The sequence below is a fragment of the Neurospora hispaniola genome (assembly GCF_033458365.1).
Source record: "Neurospora hispaniola strain FGSC 10403 chromosome Unknown B0T23scaffold_3, whole genome shotgun sequence".
NCBI classification, from domain to species: domain Eukaryota; kingdom Fungi; phylum Ascomycota; class Sordariomycetes; order Sordariales; family Sordariaceae; genus Neurospora; species Neurospora hispaniola.
Genome location: NW_026944408.1, coordinates 3,733,669 through 3,752,522, shown reverse-complemented (window position 1 = coordinate 3,752,522; position 18,854 = coordinate 3,733,669). Strand labels below are relative to the sequence as shown.

Below are 18,854 nucleotides of genomic sequence, written 5' to 3'. Positions count from 1 at the left end.
CGGCGGTATCGTCGAGATACGAAATGCGATCGCCGAGTATAAGGATAAGTCGCCATTGTACGGCTATATGCGATATAGGCGCCGCAATGTCATCCTCAAATACCTGCCTGAGGGTTGCTCGAGGCTGATCCAAGGTTCGTGTTTCTCTTTCATCGGCATGCCCCTGGGATAACCATGTGATAATGTTACCTGAAGGGAAGAAAGACTTACCTAGCTTGCTAATCGTGTTTTAGCTCGAGTAATCGTTCACTTCAACGCCATTTGCGAATTCCTTTCACCCTACGATGCCGAGTTCTCGATCGCCTCCGCATCTGAGCTCAAGGACACCAAGCTCTCAGCCGCATGCTCGTTGCATACGTCGACTGCTTCCGCCTCGTCCATCACAGATTCCCTTCGCGAAAGGCTGTTGGAGGAAGCTTCCGAGGAGGAAGAACAAGAGCGAAGAGAGACTGAGGCGGAATCAGTAGCGAACGAGGAGGGACGGAACCGGGAAGATCCCTTGAGTGGTGTTTCAAGGGACCCGGACCTCGCCAGCAACCCAGACACCATACATGACGCCGATGCCCGTTCTCTAGCCGGAGTTTTGCGACCCTCGTCGCCCACAAGTATGATGGATGACTCGGCAAGGCGCATGTCCTCGCACTCATCTCGCTCTCGCCAAACTGATTATTACGGTTACGGCTCTTATAAGCCGCGCGTAAAGCTTGGACCCAGGCCTTCGGTGGATAGTGTCGGGCGGCCGCGAACAGGAACTTCTGGAACTGGAGAGAACAGGCCGGTCTCAACGATCCCCGTAGGCCTCAAGGTTCACAAAGCCTTGAACAAGAAGAGCCGAGCCGAAGAACAGGATGAAGACGGGCTAGAGTCATCGACAATCAAGGAAGACGCAGAGAACAAATCCCTGGCAGCCGATTCGACAGCGGACCTGGCTGCTGCCAAGGTCACTGAAACTGAATCTGCTCGGCCTATTTCTAGTGGTGGAGTGGAGGATGAGGTGGCCCCGGCATCCCCTATTAAGCTAGAAATCCCCACATCGGCCCCGCCGCCGCCAGCCAAGCAGACCGCCATAACACCTGAAAAGGCACGGCTACTGAAGGCGATGAAACTGAGGGAGAAAAAGAAGATGATGAGTTCGAATTCCACGCCGAAAAATCCTACTGACGGTGCTGGCGAAGCGCCTTCTGCGCCAAGCTCCCACTCACTCCAAATCTCAGAACCACTCTCAGACGCCACAACAACACTGGTGGCCCTCGAGAGCGCTAATCAGGGGCCCGCCGATGCTGAAGCCCAATCTTTGCACAACCCCTTAATAACCACTTTCCAGGGCGACTCGGGAGTGGACAGGGAGGCCGCTGGCGATCATTCGCCAGTTGATATGCGCACGGATTCTCACCCAACCTCACCCATAGCAACTGTTGCGACCTCATCAGATCTGAGCGAATCTACGCAAGCTTCCTCTCTTTTGGAATCTACAGATGAAACCGTTCTCGCCGACAAGGAACAGAGCCTCGAAGGCGCGCCAACATTGCTCGAACAGCCTGCAACTATGAGTGCAGCTGCACCTACTGAAGATCGGACTGATGCGCCTCCCGCGCAGTCAGTGGAGGATGTCGAAAAGCAGGAGGAGCTAGCGGCGGAAACTAAGGCAGACTCACAAGCCGACAACAGCCAGGAAGAAACGATTGGGACGCCTGTGGCTGTGGTTGAGAATGCTGCGGCAGGGGAGGCAGGAGGTGCGGCTTTGGCACCGGCTTTGCCGATATCCAAGTCCTCGGGAGCAAACGACGCATCACGCAATGCAGATGGAGATGCAGACAACCAAGCAGCAATTTCCCCAGAAGCGAAAGAGGGAACCACCCCGGAAGTCGACAACTCTGCTGCAGCCACAGATGCCGAGGACCACGGATCACCATTGCCTGAATTCCCAATACCGAATTCCAATTCTTCGACTCGAAACAGCAAGCATTTGGCCGATGAGCCTAGCCAGGAAGTTCCAGAAATCATCACGCCAGGCCAGGGTGACGTGCCTGGAGATAACGTGTCTTCTCAGGAAGGGCGATCTGAGGTTCCAGAGAGGAGGGAATCGTCGGCTGTCCAGACTCCGCAAGCGAGGCCAAAGTCTGCATTTGAGCCTCTTCGACCAGACTACGATGGAGTTGACAGGGACAAGCGGTTATCGGTGGTCAGCCTTTCGGATGACGACAGGCTTATGGATGAGTTGCAGTCGGCAACCGTACAAGGAGCCAAGCCGATCACCGCGTCAAAGTCACCTGGCTCATTGTCCCCCGGTGACGTGTCATACAAGAGAAATTCGATGATCGAGACTGGTTCATCCGCACCGCGATTCTCGAGGACGGTATCCAGTCCGGTTAGGAACACGTTGCTTTCGCCTGCGAATGTCCAAGCTGGCACGTCCAGGTCTCTCTCGACCAGTGCTGGGTTCCTCCAGAAAATGGGACAACAAGACATAAAGCCAGTAACCGGCAAGATTGGCTCGAGCATTTCGCAGCGAATCAAGGCACTCCAGACGTTGTCCGGTGCCCCTGCTGGGCCGCCGGACCCCGCTCCGAAAGAGCGACCTGCTACTACTTTCTTCGCAGTTCGGAAGCCCAGTTTGCGTGAGACACCGTCGAGATCACCATCCGTCGCCGATAGATCACCATCCACCACGGAAGCCAGGACGTCAGCAAATCCGCAGTCGCAGATTGGTAGGTCCGGATCCGTAAAGAATCGACTTTCCATATTTGAGGGGGGAGCCGTACCAAGGGGCCGGCCTGATCCGGTTCAAGTGACCGCCCGCATAGTCCGAATAGATCCATACAAACAGCCTTACCCAAAAGCCCCAGACTCGAAGAAGGCTGACCCAGCGGATTTTGTGCGCTTAGAACTAAAGCAGTCCCCGCTAGATACGCAGTCCGGTGATCGTTCCGCCCCGTCGCAAACCGCGCCAGTGTACCAGTCTCAGTCCGAGGAACAGCGTGCTTTCTCGAGGAAGGAAGGGCCAGAGAGTGTAGCGGCGGAGGACGACGCCAGCTCAACGAGACGCTCTTCCATGGCGGTCGTCAAGGAGTTCATGAAGGACCGGCTTGGCAAGGGCCCATCATCGGATGAGCTACCCGCCGGTCTTGCGTCGCCTCGATCGCCATCTCGCCAATCGACGGTCCAGCCCGCCCAGTCATTCAAGTCGTCTCGCCGTGACAGTGCTGGCAGCAAAGCATCGTCAATCGAGCACGGCTCCCCCTATCATGCGGAAGATGAGGGACGACTTGGATCTAGCCACTCAAACGCTGATTCTACTCTCAGTCCGTCCAGTGGCAAGAAGGATGGAAGTCGTGCGTCGCGCTTTATGCGCCGCCTGTCTAACATCGTCCCTAACCGCAAGAACGGCGCGCCCAACATCTCGCCCACTCTTGTCGAGGAGGATGTCCCCGAAGTTCAGCCCGCGGGGAAGAACCCAATGTCTCCGCCTGAAGTACGGACAGTTATCCCCCAACAACACAGAACGCCTCCTCAGCCTTCCCGCCAGGCCCAACCATCAGCACCTCAACCGCAGGTGCAGCAACCACCCCAGCCAGCCTCGCAGCCTCAGCCCCCGACAATCGTATGTTTCATGGGCGATGTGAACGTCCAGTTCCCCGACACTCTCCTTTGGAAGCGTCGGACCGCGTGCCTCGACAGCCACGGCTTTCTCATCCTGAGCCCTGCGCAGAATCTCTCGGCCTCGCTCCAGGCCCAGGCTGTAAAGCGATTTCACATGAGCGAGTTCAAGATGCCCTATGAGCCAGAAATGGAGATGCAAGAGTTGCCTAACAGCGTAGTTCTTGACTTTAAGGAGGGCAGCGGGCTGCAGATTGCCTGTGGAGATAGGACCGGTCAGCTCACTGTTTTGAAGAGTAAGTTTCTCTCCTCTTATGAAGCTGCCGGGTATACGTGAACAAAAGTAACTGACGAGAAATGAAACACAGCACTCCAAGATGCTCACAAGAGTCATATTAGCTTTGGACAATGAAACTGTTTTGACGACTACCAGAACAAACAAAATTGGAAAGAGCGAGGAAACCACAAAAGAAGAGAAAAAAAAAGCGTTGAAATTTAAACTACCCCTCTACTTAGTCCGACGACTAACCCCTTTATTCCTTTCAAACTTCTTCTCCGCATACAACACACAGACATCCTCTTTACGTTGTTGGACAACATGGACACACGGACGAGATGGGTAGGTAGAGAAAAATGGATTCAGGAAATCCATCCAACAACCTAAACCAGCCCATCGGTCACTGTGTTCCATCACACTTGCACATAACATCACCCAAACAAAACAAACTGAACTCAAACACATTATTACTATGTCACATTCGCTTATTACATGTACCCTTTCTTTCCTTTGCCTGTATTTTTTTTTTATTCTTGTGGATCTTGAAAATTCCATCTGCCTATATCTATCTATCTATCTATCTATCTGTCTGTCTGTGTATATAGTCAAGATTCCCCCCGGTTCTTCTCTCGTATAAGTCTAATAAACAAAACGTTTCAGCGCTTGACCTTTGTGTGATTTGGTACTTTTATCATAGGACTGGCAACCTGCGTGACATGGTTATAGAGTGAGTGTGCATGTCAGTCTTATCAACTTTATGTTGCCCTTGATGTTGATGTATGTGGGTGGGTGGGTTAGGGGGGGCGGGGGGGATAAACGGTCAACGGCGGATTGGTTTCGACGAGGCCAACTTGTATATATACATACATACATAGAAGTTTTGATAAGTCGCATAGATAGTCATGTAACTCAGTGGGAGAGATGACAACGAGGTGTCGTTTGGATAACCTGAGTTCACTGTCTTGTGACTGTCACGGCCACACAGCCGCGAACAACCATAATTATACTACAAATGATATAAACCATTCACTTAGCAGGCGATGTTTGACAAGACACGTTCATTCACTTTGTATTCTCTTGCACGAGGACATATATGGCTTGGTTAGTAAGATAGTTTGAATGACCTCCATGACAGTAACAACAATCGCTAGATAACATCTGGGCTGTCCGAAACGTCCCCTTATTCTTTTTCTTTTTCGTCTTCTTTTTTCTTCTTTCTCTTTTATCATGATTTTTTCCTTCTCTTTTCTTTTTTTTTTTTTTTTTCTTTTTTCCCCCTTTAGGAGAAGCATGTCACGTTTCGGTTGGCAATTACTTTCCTAGTTGTTTAGTGACGGTTTGGCAGCTATGTTACGGTTGGATCGTGCCGCTTCTCAGTCAACAACAGATTGAGGACGTGTTGGGTATATCTAAATGATAATGATCATTGATATTTCACAAGAAAAGGAAGAAAAGAAAAGGGTGAAATCCACAATCATGATCGAGTTTTGTCTGCGGCCAAAACGAGTCCGCCTCCTGTTCCAAGTCCTCGTGACAGGATGTTGAATACATATTTACTTTTAGCACAGTGAAGTGAATGCAGTGTCAGTCATGTCTTCTATGAGAACCTTGTGAAATCCTGTCTCATTACTGTTTACACTCGCTCGGGAGTCCTACCGGCTCTTTCTGCGTAACCGTAAGCGGAGCTCAGGCTACAAATATAACGGCGCACCAGAAATGAGACAATCAGTGCTAGTGACAGATGATACGAGTAAACGCACTCTTCATGAGGATCATTTTTTCTTCGTTTTACTTTTTGTACAATAAGTGGATATTGGTGTTGTTCATCATAAACATGTCGTTGGGAAATTATAAATGCTCTATCTCTCTCCCTGTTTCCTTTTTGGCTCCCTTCATTCCCGCGGTACGCTTTTAGAAGAATACCATTACAACGACCATGCAAAGTGGCGGACAACCCAAAAGTACCAAACAGATAATATACAATGTGTGGTGATGTGTTTGAGCGGGGAGAAGAGAGTGGAATTTCGAGAATATGGGAAATGCCAACTCGCGAGGGATGGCGAGATAATCATCGTAAGCTGGTTAACGATGCTGGCCTTCTTCTATTCTTCGCCCAGAAACGGGATTCCGTAGGTGTCGTTCCGTTGGCCGGTCTTGTCAGATCAAACTGCGTCAAGTTGTGAGACCGGGTGCTGGTTAGGTGTATCCGTTCAAGGCCTCCGCCGGAGAGAACTCGGGGTTCTTTTTTCCCCCAAACGGTCCCCATCCTGGAAATGCTGGTTTCCAGCCCGCCGCCCTTTGACCAACCATCCCTCTCTCCCCTTCACATCTCCCGGCTCACAACAACCATCCGTGCCTCGCTCATCTTTGTTTTTCATTTTCCACACTAAGACTCGCTGCCTCCCTCTTTAGAGCGCAGGCCTAGCCCCCTCGCCACCGATAGCAGCCAAGGTCTTCTCGGCCGTACCGGCCTGCCCCTCACCACCAGCAGTGAGAACATCAGAGCCAAGCTCGCGCATGCGCGCCTCCTGCTCCATAGCGGCGTAGTTCTGGTCCTCGGCGAAGGCAATGGCGAAGGGGACGCCGATCAGCAATCCCGAAACAGAAACGGCCCAGGCGGCGCGGCCGGCGAAGGACAGTGTCGACTTGACAAAGTTGGTGGTAGTGGAGTACTTGTGGTAGAACCAGCCGCGCGTGGTGGGGCTGACCATGTCGCGCAGGGCGTACAGGCGGTCGGTGAAGGTCTCTTGGGACTCGTAGTCGGAGTCGACGGAGATCTCGGAGTCTGTTTATGTGTAGAGGCGTGGGGTTAGTGGGTTTGGCCTTGTCGTTCCAACTATCTGTCTAGACTCAAGAGGAGAACAGGCCCATGGTGGTAATGTGTTGTATCGAGAGGACTCGGGCTAGAGATGTTAAGGCTAGATTGGAGGGTGGTAATATGCCGCGTGGTTGTTGGGCTAATAGGACTCCAAGTATGTCATTGTATGTTGAAGGAAGACGCGTGTGTGTGTATATGTAGGTATATCGATGTTGGTTGGCAACTGCGTCTGGTAGGTTGTCGTTTTGGCGTGGGCGTCACGGTGGCATGACTGAGGATGGACGGCGTCGGGATGCCATGGGTATTTGGCGATGGCGACAGTGACGTAGTCGTACAAGTCCTTATAGCCCCTCCAGCCCGAGACTCCTCTCTTTCTCTGTCCTCGACAGTAGAGGAAAGCTTCACTCACCAGTGTCAGTGAAATCCTCGTCATCCTCCTCAGGGCCGACCTGCGGCTGCTGGAAGTGCTCGTCTTCGACCTCGGTAAGCTGAACCATTTTGGATTATGTGGATGGGTGGTAGAATAGGTAGAAGGACTATCGTTGGTGGTGGTGGTGGTGGTGGTGACTTGGGCCCGACAGGTATGGAATCGAGGTAATGTTATCGGCTTTGTGGATGTCTGTTGCAATTGAGAAATCGGAGAAATCGGATAAGTGGATACAGGCACAGCGTGTGAGCAAAACAACCTGCTTTTTGACGGGCAACTCTGCTGGACAGTGGACAGTGACCTGAGAGTTTCAAAAAGTTGGATTGGACCTCGAATCGCACCGACCATGACGAGTTTTCTTATCGGACGCTAAGCCATATCAGGTACGCTTCAGTCACGGGACCGAGGATTAGGCAGTTAGGTACATAGCACATGTACTTCCCCAGATTTTCCAACTTCCCCCCTTTTTCCCACCACTGCAGTGATGGTATGTGCAATGTAATCGTTGTCAAGGAGATGGATCCCAAAACCAACTATGTTTTTCGAGTTCACGCAACTACGCACATGGTCATATTCCAGTCAGCCAACATTGTCAATGCCATCCTTGGTACTGCCGGCGCTGCATGTACACTTCTCGCTCAAAATATCTATTTAAAAGAACAAACATCAAAAACTCAAACAACTCGCTGCATCTCATTACTCTTCCACTTTATCGTCCGTGGGCATATACAGAACCCATTCATGCTCAGTCCTCATACCAAACATTATTCACCAAGTCAGTCAATCATTTAACTCATGTCTCTCGCCTGGTCGGCTCCGCGAACCTGATCCCTCTCCTCGGTGGCGGGATCCTGGGGGTATCATCATCCTCGCTATCCTCGTCCTCAGCTGCGCCCGGAAACATGCCCAGAGCAGCTTCTCTGCGCCGTCTTTCCGCTGGTGTCTCACCCTGTTCCCCTTCTCTATCATCTCCAACGCTCTGGAGCACCGCCAGCCTACGTCTCCGCTCTGCTGCTGTTTCCGGAACGTCTCTGCTTGGAGCTGCTGATCCGCCCTCTGCCGTGAGAGGCGATGGCGACCTCGACCTCGACCTCGACCTCGACCTTGACCTCGACATCGATGGTGATTCGCTGCGTTCAGCATTGCTACCTCCGCTCATCATCTCCGACTTCTCAGGACGCCCTTGTCTTGTGAGGCTATCCTTGCTGTGGCTGGACTTGACAGATCCAGCGGGAGATCCTCTGCGCTGTACCGGCTGCGGTTGCTGTAGCTGCTTAGGCGTAAGGTCCGCTTTGGCTAGGCTCTTGACAGCGCTTGATGCGTTGGACTGGTCCACAATTTCCTTGCGCGTACTCTTGTCCAACTTCTGCATCTCCCGGATGAAGTCCTCCTTGTTCATGCGTTGGCCAACACCACCAATAGTGAAGCGAATATGACGATCGTCCTCTTCTTGTTCTTCCACCGCATTTTTCTTTTTCGATGCATCGCCACCACCAACCACGGCCGAAGCCCACGTAGGACGTTTGGTTGGTTTGGACGGCCTAGTGGCCGAGCCCTCGCCACCGGCTGCACCTCCTGCGACATTTGCCTTGTCCCCAGCCTTGATACCCATGTACTTCAAGCTCTGGGAAACAAAATCGTTTTCTGGCTTCTCTGAAGGCAGTTCATACTTCTTGAGAACCTCGCCATCTTCGTTTTCGACAATAATCTGCATGAAAGGTTAGTTGAATAAGCGAAAGGGGGATGCATCAGCGGTACTAACCGTTGTACCAAACTGGTACGCTCTGGCCGGTTCACTTCTCCTAGTAGACTTCTCCTTTTCCTTGCGCTTTGCCGCTTCTTCATCACGCCAATTCTGAATCTTCTTCTTCAAGGCGTCATAGCTCCAGCCCGATGGCCCAGCCTCAGCCTCAAGCTTCTCCTTGAGAGCCTCCACTGGATTCTCGCCTTCGCCCGTAGCTGAGGATTCCACAGCCAGAACATTTCCTTCGCGATCCTCCACAATGACATGGTCGCCCTCGTCATAGTATTCGAGTTCCTGATCCCTCTGTCCAGATGTGGGGCTCGCTTCGTAAGGAGAGGCGGTTTCATCAGATGATCTTTCCTTTTCACTTTTTCTTACCGAGCGGCGGCGCGTAGTCAAGGCATCCGAAGGTGACAACCGCGCAGTGTCAGATGGCTCGAGAGACATCTCATCGTGCGGCGAAGCGATCGCCTGTTCGCTTTGGCTTCGGCGCTGGGGGAAGATTGCTGACTGGCTGATAGGGCCTCCGGGTCCGATCCCGTCATCCCATCTCTTTCTCCGACGCCGGCCGTTGGCCGATGATGATCGGCTTCCCGCATGACGCCCGGTACCTTTATCCTCTTCCTTCTGGCGACGCAGAAAGGTACCGGGAAGACCAGTAGGTGGCAGCGTGCCAGGGGGAAATTCAGGCATCTTCATATCATCTTCGGTGTCCGACATGTTCCTAGCTTGAGAGCGGGAAACCGAAGTGATGCGGGGCAAGCGGTTCATCCAGGAAGGTCCATCTTCATTGGCTTGCGTGTATGACATGGTGATGGTAAGGGTGTTGATGTGCTTGCCGAGCGTAAACACGGCGACTGATGAGCCATGGACGATGATTGAAGACACTACCAAGAAGGTAACAATGGGCCATACCAGTCGAATCAGGTGGAAGTGCGGATTGTTCGGGTTGATGTTGGATATATCGGCAAGGGGGACAGGATCCTCGTGCTCCAGCTCAGCGCGCGCCAGAATGGCGACAAAGATGGCACCAACGCCAATGGGGCCAAAGTGACCAGCAAATAAAGCCTCGCGCCATGTCTTGATGTCGGGTATCAGTGGTTTTAGAGCCATCATAATGGGGATTCGTCTGAAGAGAATGACCATGATGGCGAGAACGACCAAGCGCCAAGCGCCCAGTCCGATGTCGAAGTTATTGAACTGCTCCCAAGGAATGATGGTGCCGAGGTAGACAAAGTATGCCAAGTTGATGAGCAAATCAATAACGTTGGATACGTGGGATTCCTCCGTCTTGTTTGTGAACCAACCGTCATTGGAGAAACCGACGCCGGCAGCGAAGCCAACAAGAAGATCATCTACGCCTAGGATGCTACCAGACCCAGCGCAAAAGAGGGCCAGGACAAAGTAGAAGACGAGGAAACTCTCTCGGTCGATAAGCTCATGTCTCTCTGCATACTTGATACCGTGGCGTGCGATATAGCCGACCATGAAGCCAAAGATGGCGCCGAAAACGCACTCGTAGAGAATGGTGAAGACGATCCAATGAAATGATACGTCTCGGGCCTCACGGTGGTCTAGAATGAGGTAAAGAGAAAGGTAGACGAAGGGGAAAGCCATGCCATCGTTGCAGCCGGATTCGGCAGAAAGCAGATCTCGCAAATGCTTGGGCACTCGCTTTGCGAACTTGCCCTTACCGACAACAGATGAAGCGAGGACAGGATCCGTAGCCGTGACACAGGCAGCAACAACCAGACTGTCGAGCCAGCTCAGGGGTGGAATCAGCCACCAGACAAAAAGGCTGGTGATCAGCCAGCCCCAGAGCATGACAGGAATAAGGAGGAATGTGACGGATCTCCAGTGCTTTTCCATGTAGAACTTTGGCAATTCGACTCCAACGGCGAAACACTGGACGACGAGGACGAGGCGAGAGAACTCGATCGTGACGATATCTATATTACCCCACTCGATAGGGTCTATAAGCCCGGCAGCATGAGGGCCAAAGATGAGGCCGCAGAGAGTGGCCACGGTGGCTTCACCAATGTACATGCGCTCCTTGATAATGGAGGAACACAGCATGAACAGAGAGGTGAAGCCGCCCAGGATAATGTACACCAGGTGGGGCCTGGTGATGGAAAGCTTGTCCCACGCCATCCTGTCGTGGCTTGTACGGACAAGCCGTAAGTAAACCCGGTAGTTGTCGTGTGCTCCGCAAGCAGTCGGCGCAAAAGTCGAATGGATGTACTGTTGATGAGCAAGACCAAAAGGCGAAAAGTCGAAAGAAGCGAGCAACTCTAACCTGATGCCCAGAAACAGGGAAATTTGACCTGTTCCTCCTTTTGTTTTGATGTGGGGCCGAGGAGGCTGGTGGCCCGTAGCTTTTCGCAGGAACAGGGTCCAAGGTGTCTGAGCTAACGGAACGGGATGGCCCTGCGATACTTTTAATCGCAAACGGGACCTCTGCTTGTTTCGTTTCCCTCTTTCTAAGCTGCGGGATCCCCAATGTCCCGGTCAGCCGGTATTCTCGCCCGTTGCCCGATGATGACCAAATGGTGCGCGCAGGCGGATCCTGGCTCAGCCTCAGCCCTGCTGTTGTGTATCTGAACCGAGCGGGTTTGTGTTTCGTTTCTTAAAATAAGATCCAAGACAGACCACGAACGCTGTTCCAGCCAACTTAGTAACCTGGATAGGAGCGGAAAGCCAACGGAGCTTTGTGGCGTACGGGAGTAAAGCGGCGTAGTGTTTAGGAAGCTGTGACGACCGAGGGTTGCTAGGCGACAGTTGAAGGAGATCGGGTATCGAAAAGCGAAGGCGGAAGAGAAGCCTAACAATCTCGCTGGGCTGTAGTTAGGGATCGCTGTTGTTTGTGCTTTGCAAGGTGGCGTTTGTCCCCCTTCCTCCGAGTTCCCACCACTCGCCCTTCGGTCGAATTCGATCTCGAGCGCCAAGCCAAATAGAACAGCAGCGGCGACGTCACTTTGTGCGGGAAGTAGCGCTTTGGTCGAAACCGTAAGTCGCGTTGTCGTCGCAATTGCTGCCGGGCGTGGCAGCCAGACTCGATAACAGTCGCAACTGAGTAACAGGACCGTAACAAGCAGAGAATCCTTCTTTTTCGTTACCAGTCACGATTCAACTTATAGTAGTACTGGAATGGTGTAGTAGTCGTAGGTCTGGGTGATAGTCGTAAACGGTGCCACTAAAAGGTGCCAATGAGTGATGCTTTGAGGCGGCGGACAACAGTGATCGACAATGAACACCGCGCAAGACTTCCGAACCCGAAAAGAAAAAGGAAGGAAAGAAGTGATGAATGAAAGGTCAACATTGAAGCAGGCTGGGACGGGACGACGGCAGAGGGGCGGGAACGGCACAAGATAAAAGTCCTGGAGAACCTGGCAGAGTTCAGAACATCTGCTGCCAAGAGAGGCAGATTTTCTTTGGCAACATTTGCCTAGGTGGCAGGACATGATCCATCACCCATGGCCCGTCATGGAGAGGAAGGCGTCTGCGCCACGGGCATCGGTCTGCGCGCACAGTACAGTACCAAACGCATGTGGTTTAAACAACTTGTAAGTGGACGTGCCCGATCCCGACTGGGACCGATACCGTCAAGAGAACCTTGGCGGTCGAGACAAAAACCAATCGTATCGTGGGATTGGTGGAGCGTTCCCCAGCTATGGCTACCCGCCGCGCTGCAAAAGCTGGATACAGGTGGGGCATGGTGCACCAAGGCAGAAAGGGACTTCCATGGGGACGGGAACCAACCTCCTGCTTCCATCTCACAGCGACCATCATGTGTACATAGAACAGCATGCACCCCACGGGAGAACTGAAGTGTGATGATGAGACAGCTCGGATGGGTCTGCGGGGGTTGGTACTTAGGATCTGGTATTCAGTTCTGGATGAAGGCTGCATTCTGCATATATATTCCATCTGGGGTCTTTCTGTGCATTGCAGTAACACGGGGGTCACGAGAGTCTTCCTATCCTTCGGCCTTGTAGGGAATACACAAAGTTCAAGGGACGGCATCTCGAAATAGCGGTCTTGTGTTTGGATGTGACGATGGACGAACCCTGCACTGCCTGGTCATGACATCCAGATCCACGTTTGCGGCGGTCCCCTCTTTCTTCTTTGGCGTGACTGATGGGCATTCCCATATGTATATCACGCCTCTTCTCTCACCTCCCATCCCAGGTACCGCACAACGACCAGTCTCGATCGCCATGGAAGCTTCTCAAGATAAGGCTAAGGATTGCCGAGCCGGGTGGCATGGTAGCTGGATGTACGGTAAAGGAGGCTGAAGATACACAGTGCTTACGTAGTGGTAATCGGCACGACACCATCCGACCGCTGTCCGACTCTATTCCGTCGACAACCTGCCTGCATACACAAGTACATTTACGAACACAGTGTCGGAAACCGGCAAGCTTATCACACTGCACTTACGTACACCTTGACGTTTTGGTATTGGGTTTAACATATCTGACTCGAACTCCAGCATGGTACCTTGTGTGTAAGTTTACGTATACCTGATACACTATATCAAACCGAAGCCGCGATCTCAGATCCGAATCAACTGCCAGGTTTTGGGCCCAGAATACACTACCTCAGCCACTGCCCAGCACATCCAGCCTCTTATTGAAAAGCTTCTCAACGGAAAGCTTTTTCTTGACTCATGCTCAAGCTCATTTCCAAGAACCTATCCGCGACCGTGATTACCGAGCCAAGCATTGGCATCACATGGAATGCATATCCTCGGCCAACAAGAAAGAAAGAAAAAAAACCCGGAGCTGTGTGATACGGTGGAGTCGTGGGAGGTTGAGAGGAATCCCTGTTTGCCTTTGCGGATCGATTCAGTCTTGCGCCATTTGATTCATGCACTTGAAATGAGTAGAAAGAAGAGAAGCAAAGATATCTCTCTTTTCATGTACAGGTAACCTTGGGAAGGGGAGAATCTCAACCATGGGCCGGTGCGCTAATACGGTTCCACAACGGGGTCCTACAAGCTGGGTCGACGAATCGACGGCACTTTATACATACGTACTAGCAGTGACTAGAAACTGTCTTTTGGCGGTGGCCGGATCGTCCCTGAAATCTTCCTCGACCACCGCTTTTTAATGTTGCGGCATGTCCGACAAGGAACACAACATTGCCGTGATGAGTGAGATTTGTCCGAAAGGGAAATCTATGGGAACCCAACAGGAAAACGCCCACCAAGAAGTGCTCACAGGAAATGTTCTGGAATAGGTCAGTGTGGCAATACGGGCCGTCACGCGGATCGTGGATTGTTTCTTTCTTGATGGCCCGCCAGTTTGGGTTCTGTACCCCTCAGGTTTTCCGGCTGTTGGTAAAGGTATGTATGTAGTGTGCTATGTAGTATATATATATGGACGGGTGACGATCACATTTGTGCATCTGTACCGACGTTTATCTCGGGATCTATTTGATATATCTTTCACTTAGAAAACCAAACTTACACAAACCCCATGAATATCTCGGCCTGGTGGCATACGTCATCGTAATCGCACACAGGTGGTGTGGATGTTAGCAATTAAAGACATGGCTACCCCACGTTTCGCGGCTACCTTTTGGTGTTCTCACCGAGGTGAGGATGGTTGCAATTCTTAGTTGGATGTCAAGATGTTCTGGTCGCTGGGTCTTCACCGTGGTTGCCATGGTTCGTTGCCCCCCAAAAGCGCCAGGGGCACCGCAAACAATTTGCAGGGGAACCCCCCGCCTCGAGCCCCTCACATTGTCTGGATTCCACTTCCTATCGCCCCGTGCACGGTCCTCCGCGTTTAGTGGAAAATCAAACGAACGCGATTTTCCTAGACGAACGCGTTACCTGGTATCGCTATGGTGTGCCTTTTTTTTGTCAAATGCAAGATGACAACTGGAATTTAATGATCCAATCCGAGCCAAGACTTTACGCCAACTCGACCGAAAGGGTTAATCGTGAAATTAGCGTACAACGATACTTTAGCACTCGATAAGTGGTGGTACTGTCCCTCTGAGGGGTCGAAAGCTGTATGAAGACTGGGCTGCTTGCCGGTCACCACCTGCTCCTGCACCGGGCCACCATCAACCTGAACCTTTCCCCGAACTGGTCAGCCTTCCAAGCCGTTCTCGTGCACCGCGCACCTCTGCGAGCCCATGTACACAACTCTGCCCCCAAGTGTGCCGCCTTCCCACTCGAAGCACTCCACGACGAAGACATCATGTTTGGCAGGGCAGTCCAAGCAAAGGCCGCCGAGGCCAACAACAACAATAACAAGTCGAAGCCCGGTGCTTCGTCAATAACCAACAACGCTTCCCTGAAGCAGCAACTCTTTCCTTCTAGCAGTCCCGCACGCGCCCCCTCAGTCGGCTCCCAGTCTAGGACATCATCCGTCGCCGATATGTTCAAGAAACCTGGGTTCGGTGGTGCCTCTAGCGGTGCCATTTCCGCCAGTTCAAGACCTTCAGCGACTACCGACCCGTTGACGACTCGACCCGCGAATAGTGCTCCGCGACCGCCTCCCAGCTACGGCAGCAGTGGCAGTGGCAGTGGCAGAGCGTTTGCGTCGCTTTACAACGCTTCTGACTCCTTCAATGATACCCCAGATGTGATCGACCTTTCCATGCAATCAACAAGGCGACCTCAGCATGATTTAACTTCGTCGGTATACATTGAGGATGACGATTTCAGCGATGACGAGAACCTCGATTTGGACTTCGAAGCCCCATCCGCCTTGCCAGTCCTCCCAACTGGGCGAATAAGCCTCGAACAACATCGGGAGTTGCAAAAGCAACAAGAGGAGGAAGTGAAAGAATCTCGGTTCCGCGAGCTCCCGCCAGGGACTCATACCAGTGTTCTTTCTTGGTCGGAGTCTTCGCCATCCCATCTTCAACCCCCCAAGCGCGAGCTGAATCCCCCTCCCAATACCAACAGGAGACGCGACCGCCTGCAAGACGACGACTTCGACTTCGAACCGCCCGCCGCTGTAAAGAAACCAAAGCGCGAACTACCTTGGACGATGGAACCGGAATCAAAGGAGGAGGAGTGGAAACATGCCGAAAAATACTCACTAGAGAAGAGCGGATATGCTCCCACGCCGGAATCGAAGCCCAAGGGGTCCATGCTATGGAACACTACGGCAAGCGCGGTCAAGGAACAGAAGAAGCAGCTCAAAGACAGGCAAAAGTCTTCCTCGGTCGCTCCCAAGACGGAAATACCCATGGACGAGATCAAGAAGGTCGTTTCGTCCCATCTTAGCAAGGCGTCAGCCATTACATTGAGCGGCGAGCAGCTTCACGTGAAGAGCTTGGTGGTAGAAAAGGGGCAGAGCGTCTTCTTCACAGGTCCGGCCGGTACAGGAAAGTCGGTGCTGATGAGAGCGATCATCTCAGAACTCAAAAAGAAGTTTGCTCGGGAGCCGGAAAGAGTAGCGGTTACAGCTTCGACCGGCCTTGCAGCGTGTAATATTGGCGGCATGACATTGCACAGCTTCGCTGGCATCGGTCTCGGCAAGGAGGATATCCAAACGCTCGTCAAGAAAATCAGGCGCAACCAAAAGGCCAAAACCCGATGGCTCAAGACCAAGGTTCTCATCATCGATGAGATTTCCATGGTTGACGGTGAGCTTTTTGATAAGCTGTCCCAGATCGGCAGAATCATCCGGAACAACGGCAGGCCTTGGGGTGGTATTCAGCTGGTCATCACTGGTGATTTCTTTCAGCTGCCTCCTGTACCGGACAAAGATCTGAACAAGCAGAGGGATGTCAAGTTTGCCTTTGATGCAGCAACATGGAACATGTCCATCGACCATACCATTGGGTTGACTGAAGTGTTCCGTCAGAGAGATCCTGGTAAGCAGTTCAACTCTGGGATATCAAGTCAAACATGCGGCTAACAACCTTTAGAATTTGCAGAGATGCTCAACGAGATGCGGTTGGGAAGGATCAGTGACAGGACCGTCAAGAACTTCCAACAACTTAGCAGACCTCTAGCCTTTGATGACGGGCTTGAAGTAACAGAACTGTTCCCGACGAGAAATGAAGTCGAGAATTCGAACAGACAACGACTCGCTGCCTTGAAGGGCAAAATCTACCGCTACGAAGCGTACGATACCGGTGAGCCGGCGGTCCGCGAAAAACTTCTTGCCAACATGATGGCTCCTCCCGTAATAGAGTTAAAGAAGGATGCCCAGGTCATGCTCATCAAGAATATGGACGAGACGCTCGTGAACGGCTCCCTCGGGACTGTCGTTGGTTTCATGAACGAAGCAACATTTGAGCTGAAAGCGAGCAGTGACTTTGACGACGATGAGGATCTGGACAAGAAGAGAAGAATCAAGGCCTTCACCAGCGCGCTTTCCAATGCAGCTATTGAGAAAGGCGACAACACAGAGTATCCGTTGGTGCGATTCCACGCCGTCGATGGGACCAGGAGAGACATTCTGTGTCAGCCGGAGGACTGGAAGGTGGAACTTCCTACTGGTGAGGTCCAGGCTTCTCGAAAGCAGCTTCCCCTGATTCTTGCATGGGCTCTGTCGATCCATAAAGCGCAGGGCCAAACGCTTGAACGCGTCAAGGTCGACCTCGGCAGGGTTTTTGAAAAGGGACAGGCATACGTCGCGCTCAGTAGAGCTACCACGCAGCAGGGTCTGCAGGTGCTCCGCTTCCAGAAGGACAAGGTCATGGCGCACCCGAGGGTCGTCAGCTTCTACAACAAGCTTTACAGCGCCGAGTCGGCAGTGATGAAACGAACGAAGGTGGACCAGTCCATCACCAAGTTTGCGTACAAGACTCCATCTGTCGCCCAGGCTATTACGAAGCAGCAGCAGCAGAGAAGAGAGGTGATTGACATTGAGGACGAAGAGGAGAGGATGGCAGGATATGGTTGATGGTCGACTTTAGCGAATAAGGTTAATAAAACAAGGTGGAAGGGACATGATTATGGCAGCATCAGACGGTGTTATGGTTGAGTTGACTGTTATTTTGGGTGGCGTCAAGGTCGTTAAGCCGAGGATTGGCTTTGGTTTATGTATCGGTAAGGTGGACATATTCAAGGAAAAAGGTTGCCCCAGGTGAGCTGGTACTTTGGGGGCTGGGACAACCACTCACAGCCTATAGACCTAGATGGTCTCGAACGGACGGAAGTGTGCGGGCAGCAGCAGATAGCAAGCTGGCAGATATCGGATCATGGCGAGGTATATCTCCTCTCCGTCATCCCCAATTGGTAAAAAAAAATTGTTGTAAGAAAGATCAGCAGGCACATACAGAGGTACCTGTAGATCTAGGCTCGCGTGGCATTATTCCTCCAACCTCTTTAGACATTTTGCCAACATAACCAATTACCCAAAGCGACTACAAGGCTGAAGCTCAGCTACAAAGGACCAACCTCCTTTGCAGTTGGCATCTTCAACTACGGGGGCCATGCTTTGATACACACGGGTCAGGGGCTTTGTAGTAAGTAGTGGCCTGAACTCCTGCTTTTGGTTGCAAGAAGAATCGTTGTCGGAATTGAGTTGCAACTGCAGGGGTTTATTTACTGGTGTACATACATAAGTGGCTTGTTGGTCAGACGTTGTGAAACACAGTCATGTTTTCCCTCTTCATTCGGCCGCCCACCTGCATTTGGCCCCGTCCCCTGTCAGGGTCATGTCTCTTATTACCTCGTGCTCTCAACTCCCCTTTTGAGATTGGACAGACGTTGATGAAGTGACTCGACGCCGAGAAGGTTCGTGGTAGATCGCTGCATTACCCAAGTACTGCGGGCACTTCGTGTGTGGCTATTTACAGTGCCGTGTTTTATGACATACTGTTCTGTATCGGCACAGTTGCACGGCTCATTCGAGTAAGAATTCACGTGCACTCGTACCGAGTATAGCATTTTACACTGTATTTCACGAACAAGACGCGCAGTACCGGTACACCGCTGGCGGTTGCCAAGCTTTGTCGCACCTGTGCAGCTCCCGTCCCTTCACCACCAAAACCGGCTGTTATCGATAAAGTA

General features: G+C 52.1%; 3 protein-coding genes across 3 annotated transcripts; 1 reads left to right on the top strand and 2 right to left on the bottom strand.

Annotated features, from left to right (window-relative positions):
- Positions 1-6,282: 6,282 nt before the first annotated feature.
- B0T23DRAFT_314633 (mitochondrial import receptor subunit tom-22) lies at positions 6,283-7,189 on the bottom strand (the record flags this gene model as incomplete). The annotated part of the gene is made up of 2 exons (XM_062834817.1): positions 6,283-6,659; positions 7,102-7,189. The coding sequence occupies 2 exons, from the start codon at positions 7,187-7,189 to the stop codon at positions 6,283-6,285; spliced, it is 465 nt and encodes a 154-aa protein (XP_062694468.1).
- A 313-nt stretch (positions 7,190-7,502) lies between these two features.
- On the bottom strand, positions 7,503-11,504 carry B0T23DRAFT_124029 (alkali metal cation/H+ antiporter Nha1 C terminus-domain-containing protein). The gene is made up of 2 exons (XM_062832081.1): positions 8,882-11,504; positions 7,503-8,827 (listed from the first exon to the last, which is right to left on the bottom strand). Exons 1-2 carry the CDS (start codon positions 11,012-11,014, stop codon positions 7,913-7,915), a joined length of 3,048 nt encoding a protein of 1,015 aa, XP_062694467.1. The 5' UTR covers positions 11,015-11,504; the 3' UTR covers positions 7,503-7,912.
- Positions 11,505-14,639: 3,135 nt separating this feature from the next.
- On the top strand, positions 14,640-17,742 carry B0T23DRAFT_356535 (uncharacterized protein; the record flags this gene model as incomplete). The annotated part of the gene is made up of 2 exons (XM_062836176.1): positions 14,640-16,167; positions 17,620-17,742. The coding sequence occupies exons 1-2, from the start codon at positions 14,887-14,889 to the stop codon at positions 17,740-17,742; spliced, it is 1,404 nt and encodes a 467-aa protein (XP_062694466.1). The 5' UTR covers positions 14,640-14,886.
- Between the last annotated feature and the right edge of the window lie 1,112 nt (positions 17,743-18,854).

Bases quoted from the DNA above. Each gene is read 5' to 3' on its own strand.
- B0T23DRAFT_124029 (XM_062832081.1), bottom strand. From the start codon at position 11,014: ATGGCGTGGGACAAGCTTTCCATCACCAGGCCCCACCTGGTGTACATT. The intron at 8,828-8,881 runs GTTAGTACCGCT...CCTTTCATGCAG, and splicing joins CGTACCAGTTTGGTACAACG to ATTATTGTCGAAAACGAAGA.